Source organism: Enoplosus armatus, chromosome 19 (assembly GCF_043641665.1).
Source record: "Enoplosus armatus isolate fEnoArm2 chromosome 19, fEnoArm2.hap1, whole genome shotgun sequence".
Taxonomy (NCBI): Eukaryota; Metazoa; Chordata; class Actinopteri; order Centrarchiformes; family Enoplosidae; genus Enoplosus; species Enoplosus armatus.
In genome coordinates, this window is record NC_092198.1 from 11,085,340 (window position 1) to 11,104,421 (window position 19,082).

General features: G+C 40.3%; 2 protein-coding genes across 4 annotated transcripts; one reads left to right on the forward strand and one right to left on the reverse strand.

Moving 5' to 3' along the window:
• Positions 1-1,181: 1,181 nt before the first annotated feature.
• fam167ab (family with sequence similarity 167 member Ab) lies at positions 1,182-2,851 on the forward strand. Its single transcript, XM_070926240.1, has 2 exons — positions 1,182-1,550; positions 2,588-2,851. The coding sequence occupies exons 1-2, from the start codon at positions 1,182-1,184 to the stop codon at positions 2,849-2,851; spliced, it is 633 nt and encodes a 210-aa protein (XP_070782341.1).
• Positions 2,852-8,743: 5,892 nt separating this feature from the next.
• Positions 8,744-16,550, reverse strand: ccm2 (CCM2 scaffold protein). Of its 3 annotated transcripts, XM_070925948.1 has the most exons (10): positions 16,433-16,550; positions 12,539-12,715; positions 12,317-12,400; positions 11,920-12,103; positions 11,430-11,566; positions 10,929-11,064; positions 10,640-10,697; positions 10,405-10,540; positions 10,169-10,307; positions 8,744-9,216 (listed from the first exon to the last, which is right to left on the reverse strand). In XM_070925948.1, exons 1-10 carry the CDS (start codon positions 16,460-16,462, stop codon positions 8,921-8,923), a joined length of 1,377 nt encoding a protein of 458 aa, XP_070782049.1. In that variant the 5' UTR covers positions 16,463-16,550; the 3' UTR covers positions 8,744-8,920. The 3 variants fall into 3 exon arrangements, with proteins under 3 accessions (XP_070782049.1, XP_070782050.1, XP_070782051.1); XM_070925949.1 differs by lacking the exon at positions 12,539-12,715 and having other exon boundaries at positions 16,433-16,462; XM_070925950.1 differs by lacking the exons at positions 10,929-11,064; positions 11,430-11,566.
• Positions 16,551-19,082: the final 2,532 nt, after the last annotated feature.

Genomic DNA, 19,082 nt, shown 5'->3' on the forward strand with positions numbered 1-19,082 from the left:
TTGGATGGATTGCCTTTACATATTTTACAGACATTAATGGTCCCCAGAGCAAGAATCCTACTAATTTTAGTATTCTCCTGAATATTCCTCTATAGGGCTTGCACCACGATGATGGTGACATGGTTTAAACTCCTCCTCGGGACGACACTGGTTCCTCTAACTTTCCATCTAGCGCCACCATTAGGTCACAACTTCAGTTTGTCCAATACTTTGGTTCATGAACAAATACCTGCAAGACTAATGATTCCCATCAGCCTCAGCTGTACTTTAGCATGCTAACACACTAAATTAAGATGGTGACCCGACCAGGGGTTAGCATTGTCATTGTGAGCATGTTAGCATGCTGATGTTAGCATTTAGCTCAAAGCACTGCTATGCCTCACAGAGCCAGCCAGGGCTGTCGACTCTTATTGCTGTTAATTTCTGCCTGGGAGACAAAATGAGGAGTACTTAAATATGCCTGCAATGTTCAGAATCCGTTAAAGTAATTTTGGAAATGTGTATTTTTGTCACATACTGTATGTTTTTAGCTATAAATAGAAGGGTTGCTGTAAAAGAGCCAGACTATCAGCCAACCCAACTGCCAGTTGTCTGTCACTTCAAGGCAATAAGCCCTGAGGACAGGAGGTGGAAAATTGCTGATTCATTTACAGTGCCTGTGTCATTGCCATGGAAACAATTTGTTCCTGTTAAATGAAAATCCTGGAGGTGGGTTCCCTCAGTGTGCTGGTCCTTTATTATTTCATATATGAGAAGCCAAATGCTCAATCGAAATCAGTTTACACTTCGAAGGACAGCGTGCACAAACTTTAATTACACCTGTCATATTAATATATTCTATCCAGTCATACAACTGAGCCTGTCATGCCAAAGTTGAGGTAGCCTTTTTGTCAGATGTCGCGTTAGTTTTGCCTCTTGTCATTTGAAAGTGGTTGCCAGTGGCATAGTCAGCAAATGTTTCATGACTTGCTTCTTCTCTCCTCTGCAGTTCTTAAGATACTCTGCCTCCAAAACACCAATGGAGATCTTAAGGATCTTTTGAAGATTGGACGTAGGAAGGACAAAATCCTACAACTATTTTTATTTGTAACAACGAAAGAGGCCACCAATGAAGAACAGATACCTTTATCTGTTTTTATTTTGACACATTTTTTAAGGAGATTTTTGTATTTAGTATATTAATGATGGACGCACCCTCAGCTCCTCAGATTATGGTAGATGGGGCTTGTGTCCAGGAGGAAGCCGAATGTGGGGAAGACGTGGATCTGCCCACAGATGACCATCTCATGAACCTGAAGGCCTTGACAGAGAAATTAAGACTGGAGACCAGGAGACCTTCCTACCTGGAGTGGAAAGCCAGGCTCGAGGCAGAAAGCTCCAGAGAGTCAGGAACTGGAAAATGCCCCATCCAAGTGGAGCCTGAAGGGAAAGCAGTCACACCCAAAGAGACTGTGGTGAACTCTGATGTGATTCAGTGCAAGTTGCCATCAGGTGTACTGAAGGGATTTGGGAACATTGATGAAGCTCTCAGTTGGCTGAGGAGAGAACTGGTGAGACATGACTTAAATTCTTTACAATGTACAAATGTATCATCTATTGTTGAAATATGGAGCAGTTTGCTTTAAGTTTATAATATCTTATTTTGTTTAGTATTTGCAGCCAGTGGATGGCCCATTACAAAGATCTTGTTTAGGCACTTAGCGCTAACACATACAGTATATTGGATACTCAAGATTCAAATACACACTTTCATTCACAATTATTAATTTGAAGGGATTTTTAATTTTGCAGTTAATGGCCAGAATAGAAAATAACTTCCTGCTACTTGGCTAATTAGAATTTAACAATGGACACAAATGTCCAATTACTGACCAGAGGAATCCCATTGACATGAGTGAGTGAGATTGATTTGGACTCAGGCAACAGCATCAGACATTTGTTACGCGCAGTTTCTTCCAGCATAATCATTTTTACTCTGCTCAATTACTCCACACATTCACCCACAGTTCATGGGTGGCTTGGACTGAGCACGCAAAGAGGCACTGTCCGAGGCAGAATCATGCTCACAAACATTTTGCACAAAGACAGTGGACAAGAGGGGTGATTATGATCATTGCACAGACGTTTGCACAGAGACAGTGGGCACCAAAGAGATCAAACTGAGAGAGCTTATGATGAGAAACTTGTGTGTGGATGTCCCACTGTGAGTTTTCTTTTTAGATTTTGTTACACAATAAGGACTGAATGCATGGACCTCCAGTGAATCTAGATCATGTGAACTACATTGTTGTTTTTAGAATAGGTTTAGGAAGTACACTTATTCGCTTTCCTGCAGAGGGTTAGATGAGAAATTGATTCCACTCTCATGTAAATATAGAGCCACAGCCAGGAAATTATTAGCTTATCTTAGCAGAAAGACTGGAAACGGGGGGGGGGGTAACAACTAGCCTGACACTGTCTGCACTAATTAATAAATAACACCCCCTGAAAAACAACCACAACTGAGCAACTCCATCCAGGGAAAATTCTAGTTGATTAAGAGATTAATAAGTTAATCAGCAGACTGTTTTCTGTCTCTCTCCATCAGACAGACATGCGCTTGCAGGACCAGCAGCTGGCGAGGCAGCTCATGCGGCTCCGGAGCGACATTAACAAGCTGAAGATAGAGCAGACGTGCCACCTGCATCGCCGGATGCTCAACGACGCCACCTTTGGCCTTGAGGAGCGGGACGAGCTGTCCGACCTGCTGTGCGAATGTCCAGTCACCCCGGGGCTCGGCCTCTCGGCCCCGCTGAGACTCATCGGCGTCACCAAGATGAACATTAACTCTCGCCGTTTCTCGCTCTGCTAGTGGCAGTGATCGCACTTCAGGCAGAAAATCTTTGCTCCAGTGCAACGTGCCAGCCGTGGCCAGATGTTAGACAGTGGTGAAATCCTTTGTGCATTTAGGGCTTGACCACAATGTTGTGAGGATGAACCTAGATGTAAATCCTGTTTTACAGTCCCTATAATCAAGAGAGAGATTTAGGTAATGTATATTATTTAGAAAGAATAATTTGAGTGTAGTAGGTACATATGTAGTGTTTTTGCCACTTAACTATACATGGCAGCTAAATACAGAAACCAATCTGTCTTACAACCGCAGCAGATTTTAGACCTTTAGGCCATCATGACTTGAAACAGAATACTTTTTTAAAACTAAAGTAAAGCCATCTCAAGCTTATTCCTGTCCACTAATCAGTTATATTGTTACCAGTTACCCGATATATTTCCATATACTTTGGTTGTTTGCTGGGGCTTTTGTGGTTTCTATCTACAAGCCAAGATTCATCAAGCACAGATTAAATATTTAAATGTATTTTTACTGCATACAGATCTCTGTATGATGCTTTCAGTGACAGTCAAGATGTGTCTTTTAATCTGAATGTTTCTTGTTTTTAAAAAGATGCCTTAATATTGTATACAAATAGCACACTATACTATACCCAATGCATATTTGATTTTAGCGCATAGAAGTATCAATTTAGCCAGCAATGCTTTTTTGTAGAGTATGATGAATTCTTTATAATGATTGTCAAATTGCACTAGTTGGTTTCAAGTCTTTTGCAGAAGTTTGCTTCTTATACGTAAGGATGTTAGAGCTTTGCCCTTTTCATGCTCTAATTGTTGAGTTCCAGCCTGAAAGTAACCATTTGAGATGAGATTGTTTGTTTGAAACAAAAGCATGGTTTAGTTTCATGGATAAATATTGAATTATAGCTCATCTACATCCCTGTGTACGGAATGACATGATTATGTGGATCTTGATGTGAGCCTTCTGTTATGTCGGCAGTAATGATGGGATATGTCATTGGAGGTAACCTTTCCTTACTCCTTTTCTTTTGGGTCGTGGGGGTTTGCATTTGAAATGTGAGCATATGAAATTTGAGTGAAGTATAGTCCCAATGCGCAGACCATGCAACAGCAAAAAGGAGTTTCAGGGTTTGAGATGCCCCTCCTTGTGGCCCAGATATACAATAATACAACCTGCACAAAAGCACAGCTTTAATGCTCTCACACACAAGACGTCTAATTTGTTAGCCACAACGGTGCCAATGGTACCAATAGAGCAGATTACCACTGAAATGAGGTTTAACATTGGTGACTACTACTGCTCAGACTGTTCCAACATTATGTTTTGCTTTTTGTACCAACACAATACTTTTGTATTGTCTAAGTTTGCTGTGTCCCCTGAACAGTGAGGCACAAAACCACCTGGCAAGAAAACACCTTGATCTTGTGTTACTAAGCCTAATAATTGACAGGAACATGCCTTAAAACTGGTTTGGTAAAGTATGGTACCCTAAAAGGGTCATTGTTAGCGCTAGTATGTTTTCACAAATGTACCCGAAATAAATAATCCATCAAGAAGTTGGATGTGTTACTTTTTCACCCTTTGATTTGCTGTCATCGCAACAAAATGTCACCTGTGGCCTCTTATGTTCCCTTGAGGTAAGACTTGTCACTCAAACACAGGATAAGCAGGGAGTCTTTCATCAGTACACTGTGTATGAAAGTGCTCACTGAACCATGGAAGGATTATAAAAAATAAAGTAGCTTAGATACACTGAACCTGCAATCTTTTTGCACTTAGACGCACTGTACGTCACTGTGGACTAATTAAACACCTAAAGTTGCTCTTAAGCTGGGGGCTTTTAACACAATATCTTAATGGAATGTCCTGCTATGTCCCCAGTGTCTTACCTGCTCTAAAAAACAACTACCGTTTTAGGATTTCTTGTGATATTTTGACATTTTCCAAACTATGCTCATTTGAATACCAGCATCTCTAATTAACACCTTATACAGTAGTTGGTTTGTTTAATCCATACAAAAAGTGTAAAAACATCAATTTGCCGTTTTGCTTGAGGTTATGTTTGACGAAACAGTCCGGCACATAATCCCCCATAAATGGCACATTTTTACATTTGTTTTTGTACAGATTAAACAGCCCATATAAATTGTTCTGTAATTAGTCAGCGTTAGAGGTACTGGTAGATTGATTCTTTACTTTCCAACTAAGCCAGACTAGCTGTTTCCCTCTGTTTCCTGTCTTTTCCTTAAGCTAAGCTAAGCTAAGCTAACCAGCTGCGGGCTGTTGCTTCATATTTAACAGGCAGATGTGAGAGATGTTATCGATGTTCTCATCAAACGCTCAGCCAGAAAACAAACAAGTGGGTATCTCACCTCCTTTCTTCAAATGAGCTTCTCAGTCATGTCTGTCTTAATTCTTTTGCTCTGCTAATTGCTGTCATCTGTGCACCCGGCACAACAACTTGCATAAATAATGTGTAAACAGCCCGGGCTCCCACAGTTTTGGGTATGTGTGAAGATGGTTTTGCATGTGAGAGTCAGTGTGTCCCGCTCGCTGAACCCTGTGTCCCTCTCCATCTGGAGGGCCTGAAGTGGCATGTCATGAATGACTTTGCTGAGCCTGAGATTTTCATGCATGAGCTCCAGCTTTATGTGAGCTTATCGCAGCTGAAAGCCACAACTCCTTTTGACTGAAAGGCTGCCAAAGGGGCTATCGCATACTTTTTCTAACAAGCTGCTGGTGATCAAGATGGTTTCATTTCTTTCTTTCTGTTGTACCATAAGACTTTTTAAGCTATTACAATGAAATAAATGCTGTGTAACAAGCAGTTTGTTCCAGAGAAAATTAAAAACAAAAAGTACTTTATGCTTGTTTAGATTCCAGTTTTGTGTAGTTCCCTGGAATTTTCCATTTTATTAATTTCATGCCTAAACCATCTCATGTGCATGACAAAATGACTTGACAGGCATAAAATCAGGCACTGTCTCTGCAGCTGAAGCATGAAGACCAGACACTGTATCAAAAGCCACAGTCCTGATGCAAAAATTAGGCATCGTGCTGAGAGTTTAAATATGCAGTTGCTTTTGGTTGGTTTGGACAAACAAACTACAATATGAGCTTAAGGGAAATTATTGTATGTGAAGACTTTCCTCCAGTGTAAAGAAGGATGCAGTCAGTTAATTGCTATCTTCACCTTTTGTCTACCAAGAGCTTTTTTTCCCCGATGTTCTTGACTGGGAATGTAGCTGCCATCCTGTTCCAGGAACATAACAGATGTAACACCGCAGAGACGCAGTTCTCACCGTGACTGAGCTGCAAACATGGAGCATGAATGGCTGACAGAAACCTCACCAAGGTGAACCGCAGGGTGAGACTGGCGAGCATCCCAGACTGCATCTCATGCCGAGCCTTTGTGTAGGAGTGTCTCGGTGCATCCCATCACAGCAATGATTTACAGTAAGGATGAGGCGTTTGAAGGCCAGAACACCACAGCCCAGAGATGAACACAATAAATAGACAAACTGCAGTATTTTAAGTGATTGGTTATTCCTTATTTTGGCTCCTTTTTGGATGCTGACCTAGATGATGTCATGACAAAAATTCCTATTTCCTCATTTGTGACTCTTTGCAAAGCTGGAACTTTGACCGCTCTATCAATGATTTACTGGAAAACATTTATGACACTCTTAATTTTCAGTGGTGTGGAAATGAGAGCTGAATCAGACTGTTTTTGTTGGCGAAACAAGACACGTAGCTAACTCATGAGGCTTTAAGCTTGACCACACAATTAAACCCCTGGAGTGTCGACACACTGATTCTGACTGTGTTGGTTCTTAGAAAATAGATTTATAAGGTCAGGGGAACACTTGGACCTGTTCCTGGACACACATTAAACATGTCAAGGAGCTAAAAATTGCTTTTAAACCACAGCTTTCTATGTGGAATATTAATTTGAGGAAAAAGCCCCATGCTTGCAGATTCCTTTTCATTTTGGATTTGGCTAGCAACAGGGTCTTAAGTGAATCACAGGTTACTGTTTTTTATAAATGTGAAGCTATATATTATTTGGATTTGTAAATGTAAATGTAAGTAAAATGTTTTGCTTCAAGCATCTAATCTAGCACGGCAGGGGCTCCGGTCATTGTTGTTAAGATAATTGTCAAACTCTTTGTAAAACAGCATGGGATCTTTGAATTACTTAATTAAACTAACTGATCTATTTAATGATGACTTGCTTCAAATGAGGCACTGCAGTGAGTCATTCTGTTGTGACTAAAACTGGATTAAGATGAGAGTTTACAGGAGGCCAATTAGGATTCTGCCACATACAGTGAGAAAGCCGAGACCATGTCAGAAACAATAATTTACTCTCCTCCTGTACCAAAACAATGAAGCAACATTGTTGCAAACGGGTACAACTAACCAAGAATAGTTTGCACATGTGATGAGAAAGAATCTGTATTTGCTCAGTGAGATCATAGGCTCCTTGATTATCTCATCCTTTTGTTCAAGGCAGACAGCATCTCAAGCCAAAGAGGCTATGTGAACCCAGGTGTAGGGTTCCAGTCCGTGCATGCACTCCTATACCTCTGCTTCATTCCCACAACAACCATGAGACAACCCAGACAATGGACGAACACCTCTTGATTCCAGTTGGTTTTGTACTTTCAAACTTACTGAGGAAAATCATATAAAAGTAGAACTGTGAAGGAAATGGTTTAAAAACCTGGTGAGTGGCTTTACAGAGTGGAATGTGCTCGACTCGAACTCTACTGCCAACTTCTCGTCCCTCAGACTCACAAAACTAATCCCTAACTTTGAGGGCAGCATCCAGCGTGATTGCTTTGATGAAACTCGGGCTGAAGTTCCACAGCAGCTTAGGTGCACCCAAGCAGATGATCAGTCAGAGAGGATCAGAATCAGATTAGAAAACTGACACAACTTGTCAGTTTCAGTGTATGAAAGTCAAATTAAATGAAGAGGTTAGTCTCACTTCAAACTGCTGATAATGCAGCAGACAGGTGTAAAGAATAATAACCATGTTGTTTTTCAAAATACGTCACAATGCTTGTCATTTTACAACAAAAAACAGACAATCAGTATAAAGTAGCTGTTATTTAATAACCATGATTTGCTCAACGACTGTAGTTACAGTTCATAATTACCTGTCCGTGTGTGACAGACAGTTGGCAGCAGTACTGCAGTGTAAAGGCACAATGACAGATAAATGCAATGTCACAAGACATAACTAGATGACCTGCAGAGGAAACAAAAAAAATACAATTTTATATCAGCCATAACCTAACTGGCTTTGTCAAAGACAGTCCCCACTCAATCGCTTACATTGAATGAGAATTTTTGTTTTTACAGCATTTCCTTGGTCAGTTTGAATAAAGGCAAAATTATATAAATGAGTAAACACTGATAAACAAATGATAGTGTAAAACAAAGTGGTACACAAATCTTATTGAAAAACAAAATTATATATAGAAAAATGTCACACTCTCACAGCAACAAACAAATGTGAAATAAATGAAGAAAGTTCTCCTGGCGGATAGAGCGGATTGACCTATAGTAATACAAAAGCACACACCATTACAGCCTCAGTCTTAACCTTCTAAAACATGTCCACTGTCCTCTGATGGATTCTCCAGAGTCTTTAAGGGTATTCAAAACAGACTGACTATTTTCAAAGACTCGCTACATTGCTGACAGCCATGGCAGATACTGCCAATAAATGAGTACAAAAAAATCAAAGAAACTTTAAAAATACATCAGAGGCTATGAATCCCTCTGAAATGCAAAAATAGCCAGCTGACTGCACGTCATCTACAGGGTCTGCATAAGTGCATTTGTTGACTTCATGTTTTTGTGATAATAGGTTGAGGTTTTCCTTGAGTGCGTAGGGACTATGGAACTTCCTCTTGACAATTAGAGGAAAATACAATTAACCAAATCTTAGGTCAGTGCTAAGGACCACCTTCATCTGATCCGTTCAGCTCATGCCTACTGCTCAGTTGAGGATTGGCTGCCATTCCGTGTCCTCAGCTCCCTTTATTCACCACGTCAGGGCGTCACTCCCTCCTGGTCCATACTGCAGCCGAGAGCCTCGATGTCATTACTGATATCGGTGATCATGCGGTCCCACTCGTCTCCCTCAGAGGCCTCCTGGCCCTCGTCTGAGGCGGCGCTTCCTCCGGCTGCTCCGTTGCCATTGGTGGTGGAATCAGAGGCGGAGCTGGCGGTGCGCCGGTAACGACCAAAGCTGTCTGTAATGATGCCTCGGCCGTCCTTCACGCCAATGGTCTCGAGGAAATTCTCAAAGTGCTGGCTGTCCTTCTCTGGTATGAAGGGTCGTAGGCCTGCAGGGGCACATTATATTGCATATAGTCACAGACAAATATGATTGTGTTAAACTTATTCTGATATAACACGCAGGTAGATTTACATTATTGAGGAGACAGCAGTGCAGACGGTAGTTTTACTCACATATTGGTTTTTATAATGTCTCCCATTTTAATAAGGAGACGAAAGTGGGTCCCAAACTGTGGAGGTGTGGCTATACTGGCATAACCACCAAGCACAACTGTGACACTGCTGTCGACTGTGTGCTTCACTATTCCCCAGCATCCAATCACAACTGACCACATCAGCACAATCAATCCAGTTTGGGAGCAGCTACTTAGTGTTAATTAATACATCCGAGTGTGAATGAACAATGAAAGTGGCACCGGTGTAACTATGACCAAACATTAGACAAGTTCAACATATTGGACAGAAAACAAAGCTTATGCAGTGAAAAGCATTTCCAGTGGCAACAGCTACTCGGTTAGCAAGCACTTCCTGACATGGAGAGACCATAGACTGTATATAAAGATGGACAAAGTGTCTCCACTTCCTCCCACTGTACAAAAATGAAGCCAAAATATCATGCTACCATAAATACAATTTGTACACAGCTTGTTGTGCTCTTCTACTAACACGTTTTCATTAAACCAGTTTTCAGTTGATTCACACAAAACTAATCTCACACGGCCCGAAACGCTCAGAGGTCTGGAAATCAAAACATGGATCTAATAGACTTTTGAGTTGAGTCCAGTGACTTTGACAACGCCTGGTTTCACAAACAAATTTTGGCTACTTACAAACACATGTTCTAAATATAACTGTATATAATAGCCTACTGTTGATCTCCTTTTCTAAACAAATGTTGTGCTTTAAGTCCTTGTTGAGGTTGATGAGAAATTGTCTAGCTACACAAGTAATGTGTAATGTCAATGTATCTTAACTTATGGGGAAACAGAATGGTCATACCAAGTAGAAGGAACTTCCTGCTGTCCCCGTAGAGTTGTCGCAGGTTAATGCAGAACTCATGGATGGAGGCACCGTTACGGTATTCATGGAGGAGGGTGGCAAACTGCTGGATCTCCTGTGATGACAGTTTTGTCCGCAGCTAGAAGAAGAAAAAAATAATATATTAATACAACTTGAAAAAATGCCTTATTCTCAAATACAGAACGGGACAAAGAAAGAGGGTGAAATCATCATACTGTGGTCATGTAGTCCTGCAGCAGCTCTGCAGCAGTGGTGCTGAGCTCTCCTTCACTTGCGGTCTTCGTCTGAGGGGACGCTGGGGTGGAAGGGGATGCAGAGTTTTCTTCTGCCTCCATAGAGCCCTGGAAAGGACTGAGAGACGAATGCACCCCTTGGGTCAAAATCTGTCTTCATCACTGTGTCTGAAATTTGAAAACCCATCGTCGAGGTAGGACTCAACGCTGTACTTACAATGTGCTGGCTTCCCCTTCAAAGGCCTCCTTAACATCCACTTTGCTTGAAGAGTCATCTGCAAAATAATAGCCAAAAAAAGTATATATTTACAGGTTCATACCTGACTTGAGATCTGGCACTTTAGTAGCTTGAGAAGAGGGTAAAACTCCAAAGATATCCAGAGTAAAACAGTATTACACAATATTACACCAATCAAATTTTACAAAAACATATATGTTAAGCTTGTTAAAAAAATAAAACCAATAATGTATAAAATGAGTCTCATTCAGTTTGTTTTTTTCCTTACCGCTGTATAGAGAAAGGTGTCTGGTAGGTGTAGTTGCTCCATCAAAAATGGCTCTGTCCAAGAAGTCGATGGTTGATTCTGTGTAAACGATCTGAAACACCTGGCTGAGCAAAAGACACAGCTCCTCTGCTGCTGCCTGAAGGAGAAAAACATTAGCAATTAACAAAGCACTCCACTGCAGAAACTAATCCCTGTGTGAGACTGACAAGTGCATCATGATGAGCTGAATTCTGCTCATTTCACTGTAATTTACCATTTGTGGTCTTTACATTCAGTCCTGTCTTTATACCAGTAGGAACACGCATAACAGACTTCAGACTGTGGTTAGCTAGGGTCGTTTCATTACCCTAGATTTCAAAAATCTAAGTTATTGCTGGCAACTAGAAGTCAATGTCTGCCTCGCTGTACCAACAAAACAGTGTTTTTTAATTTCTGTAGTTGATTCTGGTTACATTCTGACACTTAAAGGCGTCCAAAACGTAGATGGATGCAAAATAATACCTTATTATCAACGGCCAGCACAAGCAGACAGCAGACCTCCACAAGCACAGCTCCACTCTCTGACAAGGAGCTCAGGGTCTGAGACTTGTTGAGATCAGGACATGAGCTGGGACAAGGAGAACCTCCTGACTCCTGGGCTGAAAAACAGAGACAAACACACACAGTGATATTTGATTGTTTAAATGTTGAATTGTTGCCAACTTAGCAGACACTACTTTGGATATTTTTTGAAATATATGAATCCAAACTTTTCTTCATTATTGGGCCGCATTATTTAAGCTACAAAATAATTTGACATTATTGCTAGTAATGAAAGATGTCATTTACGCTTGTTTTAAATTGGATTGAACATTATCAGATCCCTATTATTCCCTGCTAATTAATTTGTCCTTGTGCAATGACAACATTACCAAACAAAGAACCAGAGGGACCTGACAACAGTGACTACAACTTAACATTTACAGGAACTTTTATTTATGTAATTTTTTACCTGTTTTGATCACCACGAGGTGCAAAGAGTCGTCCCTGATGTAGGAAACAGCAGCAATATCATGGATGGGCACTCTCAGGATGATGTCTTCTCCATCACGCCATACAAGCTTTATGTTGTACGCCGACAAGCTCACCACTGCATCCTGCTCTGATGTCAGCTGGCCTGCCAACTGATGGGACTTCTGAGAATCACAGAGGTATACAAGGTGGGTAATTATCCCCGTTATGATAGAAATTATAAATACCATATCTGACAACTTTATTATTCCAGTTCAACACCAATAAGTATAAGCATTAAAGCTTTTATCATCTGTATTCTTATGTTTGCATGAACAGAACTCAACAATTTAAGGAATCTCATTGAATATTATTTATGTCAGTTATGTACTACTTACCCTTGCAGTGTCAATGAGCTGCAGCACTTCTGTGCGACTCGATGGGTTCAAGTATCCTGGAACTGATGTCAGCTGCCCCAAGTACTGGACAGGATAGAACATGCACAACACACACACTTTAATAAAGATATCAAATAAATCATTATGGCCTCCTAAATCAATTGTACTACAGTATTTTTAATATATGGATAGGGACTTTATATCTCTGCTAGTCGCACTCACTTTGACTTCCTTCTCAATGTAGTCATTGAGCAGGATGTCAGGGTCGATGCGGTGGTCAGGCTGAGAGAGTGAGAAGGTGTGGAGGGCCCTGCGTTCTGTGGCTTTCTCCTGGGCCTTCTTGTCTCTCCCCTTCTCTCCTTTCAGGAAGACTCGCTTGAACGGAGACACGATACCAGGCTAGTGAAAAAAGACAAAGAGAACAGGGTGGAGAGAAATTAGAAGATTGTTGAGCTGCCTTCAAAAATGCAGTGAGAACTGAGACTCAATTTGTGTGGATATGTAGCATTTCAGACTCTCTGAATTGTAATCCATTGACAGTATGTTTCTTTGCAACAGAATATTATTATATATATATATATTATAATAATTACAGCACTATTCATATCCACAACATACATAGGGTTTAATTGCAAAGGGCTGGCAACACGGTAAAGCAAGTGCAATTGCAGCTACAAGTTTAATGTCCTTCCAAAAAGAACTATATCAAACTTCTGTTGACTGTGGTACTTATACGCCTTGTACTTTCTGCTGCTTCCCCTGACTGTGCTAGTAGCTGCAGAGTAAGATACAGCAGATGGACAGCCCTTCGTGTTACCCAATACTGTTGCTCAAATGTCAACAATAGCATGTGCAAAAGGAAACTGCATTTTGAAATACTGGGTGGTTTTGCAGTTGAAGTCAATGTAAAACATGATGGAGAATCGAAAATCATGAACATTAACCTCAAAACATCAACAAGCAGTTTCCTTTTCTCCAAAACCTCTTCATTGCTTTGATTGCAAATGGCCAGTAAAAAAACCATGAAATTATATAATTCTTTAGCTTTTGTATCAATCAATGTCAACACGGCAGCACTGCTCAAGAGCTTGATCAATTTTCCAATTTTCTGGCATTAAGCCTATGCATAATACAAAGCATTTCAAAGCATGTCTCTTGATTCACAGCATTTTAAAAAGCCTACCTCGTTCTCCATGAACCCACGCACTAGAAGAGTCGCCTATTCAACGGCACGGATGCTGCTATACTCACACTCTTAACTGTCTTAACTGGTCACCTGTCGCCTCCACTCACACACACACACACACGCACACACACACACACTCACACACACACAGTGACAGCTGCCAACCAGTGACAGACGTACAGGATCAAACACAGCCTGAGTGTGTATGTGAGGGGTGTGACCCCGTCACAGAGGAAGGGAAGTGTCTCTGTCTTTATACTCAGGCACAAGAACAGGAAGAGGACTAGCCACAACTTCCTGTGATGACACGCGCATTCATGCTTTGAATACTGAGAACGCTTAATGACTTCTCATGTTGTTTTGAAAACTGTATCAGATGTTGAAGACAGACAAAAGAGAGTGTGTGGCGAATAGGTGATAATTACTTTTACTCCTCATCTTCATATTATTGTGACATGATGATTGCTGCCCTCCATCACTCACTCAGGACTCTGCAACTCAAGGTCCAGACATGTTGATGCTACACCACAGAAATACAAGACCTTGTTTATTCTATTATGCTAACCACAGATGTTGCATCTGCAACGCTGTTTACACTGCAGATTCAATAAGGTGAAAGGTGCAGACAATCTGATGTGGCTCTATAGGATTTATTTCCTTTTTTCGGCCACTCTATGAAAAGGTAAATGTAACAACTTTGCTCTACAAGCATAAAATCAAGCAAGAAGAGTAAACGTCATCTAGATGATGTTGGCTGACAATATCCACAACAGGAAAACTATAGCGTTACTGTAGTATCAGTGCATTATTTAACAGTACGTAGCTCGTAAAGACAAGCGCATTAACATTTTATGGCTTTTCCTTGTGAAATGTGAGACAACAGCTACCGTAACTGAGCTCAGTGAAGGGCCTTAAGAGCAACAAGTGCCTCTTTTGGTGAAAGTCAGTTCAGAAGAGAAACACAATTGTGGGTACGATATGGCTTCTTTGTGCTGTGATGGCCAGGGTGAAAACAAGTGCAGGTGGACTCTCAAAACGTTCTCACAGTATAAGAACAGTCCAATCTCTTGTAATCTAAGACCTATTTGTCTCCGATACGCCTAAAAACTATGACTGAGTTTTTAAGTAAAATGCTATGATCTTTCCCAGATCTTTCCAGATCTCAGCTGCAGCACTTTTCTTCATTGTTGATTTGTTAGTGTCTGTACAACATCACCACTCCAGCTGGGCTGAAAGCAGGCTAATACAGTGTATGTGTGAGTACAGACAGCGTTCATTCTGCTATGTTACTGTAAGGTAATACAGCTGTAAAATTCTGACAGTGTCCAGACTTTGTCTAAATGTCATAAGTTCCCAGAGCTTCCCCTGACAAGTAGAAAGCTCTGATAAAAGAGAAATCAGTTAGCATGTTATCATATGAAGAGGTCTGAGCTTTCACTTGAGCCTGTGTAATAATGTAGGCTAATTCTGTACAGTGAATATTAAAATACATCTGGGACAAATGCTGTTCACTATCACCACCAAGTGGCACAAACAAGAACTGTATGTACTGGTGACACTGGTCCCTAAAAGCAAAGATCATCCACCCTCACCAGTATCAAGGAGGTCAAAACATAACAAGAAAGGATATTCAACTTTCCAAAAAGCTACAATGCTGATAGATATGCATTTAAATATATTTACTATGGATCTATCTTTTTTGTGGTCACGACTAGGCAATTTATTCTCAGTGATAAGTTACTTTGAGTGGAAGTTTTAAAGTTACTGCTTATCAAACGAAGAGCAGGCTTTGGGTTAGTTAACACTGCTGACAAAAACATTTCCTTGCCACAACAAACCTTCTTAACACTAGGATATCACTTCATTTCTGTTCACATCATGAGGACGCGGAATTAGCTGGGAGGTAACATAAGTGTTTTTGTCACTGGGGGGGGGGGGGGGAGATAGAATGACCAGCACGATCATAGCAAAGATGTTAACCTCAAGACACTTCACTTCTCATTGGGCTGTGAGAGCTTGTCAATGTCATGTCCTGCATGGATTTGGTGGGTCCTGCCCTTCAGTTTCCTCCTGTGCCAACCAGAAGAACCAGAATCTCCTCTGTTTGTTCTCAGACACAGTAGGAAGAAAAGATAAAAAGAAATGTCAGCTATGTGTCTGGACATAAAGATATGTCTCCATATCAAACGGGATCACTTGGTAGTGCCTGTAATGTACTGTGTGTGAGAGAGGGCTGGATAGTTGGCATAACCCGGAGTGCTGATTCCCTTTAGCATGACTGACACTGATAACTGCTGCCTCTGACAGCTGATGTTGAGCACACAGATCTTGCCTGACCCATGCCTACACATAACAACTTGGGTTATTACTCTGGGAAACCTGGTTGTGCTTTCACTACCTTTTAGAGAATACTGACACTGTGGTATATCAGCATCACACTACGGATAATACATTAACCTCATTAATGGCCATAACAACAATGACCGGTGATTTCCTATAAAATACATTTACCACAGCGAACACAGACAATATCGGAACACGTTTTAAATGTACTACAGAGCGAACAAATGTGTTGGAGTAGATATTAATATAACTATGAGAAACAAAAACATCCTGAACCGAGACAGTAACGATAACGTTTTAAACTTCACTTTAACACTTCGATCGCTCTTTTAGGGTCAATCTGTTGCGCCTTAGTTTACCTTTATTTAATGCCCATTCGGTTTATGCGCACTTAAAGTAACGCCGATTGATAGAACAAACATGTCAGTGAGTTATCGTGAGGGATTTGCCCCTGTCCGCTGATATTTACTTGATATTTGGTTAAACTTAGCCGGTTAACAGCTAAGCTCGCCAGGTCTGACTAGCTAGTAAGTTGCCTTAGCTAGCTAGTCAACTTGCAGTACAAAGTATGTCAATTGCCGACTTACCTTTTTCACTTTTTTCACATCATCCTCCATTTCTACGTGAAGATCCTCTTCTTCATATTCAGTTCAGCGTGGAGATCCAGGTGGGAAAAGACATAACTACCGAAGCTTTTAACCAGCCCTCATCTGACAGTAGTTAGCTTGCTAGCCTAGCTTAGCCTAGCCTAGCATTGGTAAAGTGATGCCCGAATTTGAGCTGATAGCAAAACGCCATCCTGATTTTTGCCTTATTCCACAACCATTAGAGAAAATGCCGGCGTGCCACCAGTATGAAAAGTGTGTGCTTCGGTGCTGTTAAAATAACTAAAGAAATAGTCTGTGAGGAAGACAAACTCGGATAAGACAGGCAAAACTTTTCAATCGTGCCGCCATTTTGGGCGTTGAACTGTGGTCCAGCATGCTTTGCTTTGCACAAACCAAAACAGCTGCTACTGTGTATTACAGTGATAATACGGCCGAGTGATCAGAGAAGCCAGTTTGACGAAACCGTACTGTAGTGTTACTTCACGGGCAGCTTTTCAAGAAGCTAACTAACGTTAGAATAAAGAATAATGAAATTATTCAATGACAGAGATTCACTTCAGACCAAAGCATTATAGCCAGAAATGCAGACAAGGATTGCCTTTTGCATAAGTGACTAGACTGTAACATATCTTAATATTAATGCTACGTATATTGCTTTATGGTTGAAAGTCCAAAATCTCACACTTTTGATCACTTAATTATGCACAAACAACAGAGTTTTTTTCACAGCTGATATTTTCTACTTTTAAGAAATTGAGAAAAAGTACAGGTGGCTCGTTTCTGTTTAAGAGTCCCAGTAAGCCATACCTCTTGACCTGACACACCTAAATCCAATGAAGCTGTTATTATTGTTACACTTGTGTTTTCCCGCTAAGATGATTGTAAATGTCTTGCCCTGATGTGTTTCACTTGTAACATCTGTGAGTGGAGCAATCTTGACACGCTGTTTACAATTAGTGTTTTTTATCCCTGTTTTACTAGGACACGAACGTAGACAGACAAACAAGACAGCAACAGAGAGAGAGGCAGATGAGAGACAAGTGGAGAAAGACAGAAACATGTATTGATACAGCAGGAGGCTATCAGATAGTAAAAGAGACCAGTCACTCACAAGGTTGGCTGCACGAGTGCCAACAAAAGAAGGGTAAGCTCTGCACACGTCCAGTAACTGTCAGTGGTATTAACTTTTTAATAAAATCATATTCATGTGTCTTTATTTTCCTAAACCTGTGTCTGCTATTGGTTTGAAGTATTTGGGATGGTCAGGAAATGTCACTAAATGGCCTCATTAGGTGCCTTTTAATTTCTTCATTTAAATTGTAAGAATGAAACGCTAACCTCCAGGTATTTGGGCTGAATTTGTTATGTTAAAGGTCTGTGTTCAAATATGAATATACACTTTTAACTCATTTGCAAATAGCAGTACACGTGGGCATCAATGCAAGTATGATGATGAAAAAGTATTACATTTAGTAACCTAGTTATTAAGTTTGTGGGGCCTTATTTGGCTTTTATTTTATGAAGAGTATAAAAAGATTCTCAGCAGATGTAATCTCTCAATATACTATATTGTATATTTTTCCAAAATGTGTCCAAAAAAGATGACCCCAGACTCAACATTTATATTTTAACTATTGTTCCAATGAAAAAAATAAATTCCTTTGTAATTAGTGGTGGTTGTGGTTCGTGAAATGATTAGCAAAGTTAATCTTTTAACCATGTTAAAAGCCCCAACGCTGCCATCGTCAAACCACGCAGGTGTTTTCACTTGTTTGTCTCAGGTCTCTCACTTTCTTGCAGTTTAGTTGCTGTTTATGCCAGACAACTTAGGCCTTTATCATTCTTATTAGAACATCAGTTTGGCGGCGTCACATACAGTAATAATTCCCTCTACAACTTTAACCTGCAGAGGTCTAATCAAAGTAAAGGAAAACACCTGTGTGGGTGTGCAGGCCTTAAACTAGCTACATTTCAAGATGCACTAATAACAAGCTGAAAGATTAACTGTAAAGCAATATATTAGGACACATTCTCTAAACTTTAGCCCAAAGTGTGTAGGCTCACGTCTTACACCTTTACAGGCCATATATGTGGCAGCTGCTTCCATCTGTTGAAATGTGAAATGTGCATGTGAATACAGTACTGATATGTTGCACTTTCAAATACTATATTTATTTTTCTCTTCTGGGATGAACAGTCTGATATATGAATCTACAGTAAGGCTTAACATTACATTTTCAGCATAATATTTCTCTTTTCATCTAAAAACCAAAACATACAAAAAGAACTTTAGCACCATATGTTATTAATAATATTCATATTGTTCCCAAAAATAGGACATCAGTTTTGCTTTTTTAAAGAACGGGGATTCCATGAAACAATTTACTTACATTTTATATTTAACAACAACAAAGAAATCATTCCTTATATGTTCTCAGTCACAACATAGGTTGTATGAGTACACTTTCAGAAACATGCTACAGATTGTAGCAAATTTGCTTACTGACGTTGTGCCAACTTTTGGAATACCCCGGATAAATCATATAGTCTAGGGAGTATCCTGATAGATTTGTGAAATACACCAACAAGCTAACACAATCTAGAAATTGATTGAATATAAACAAAGCAA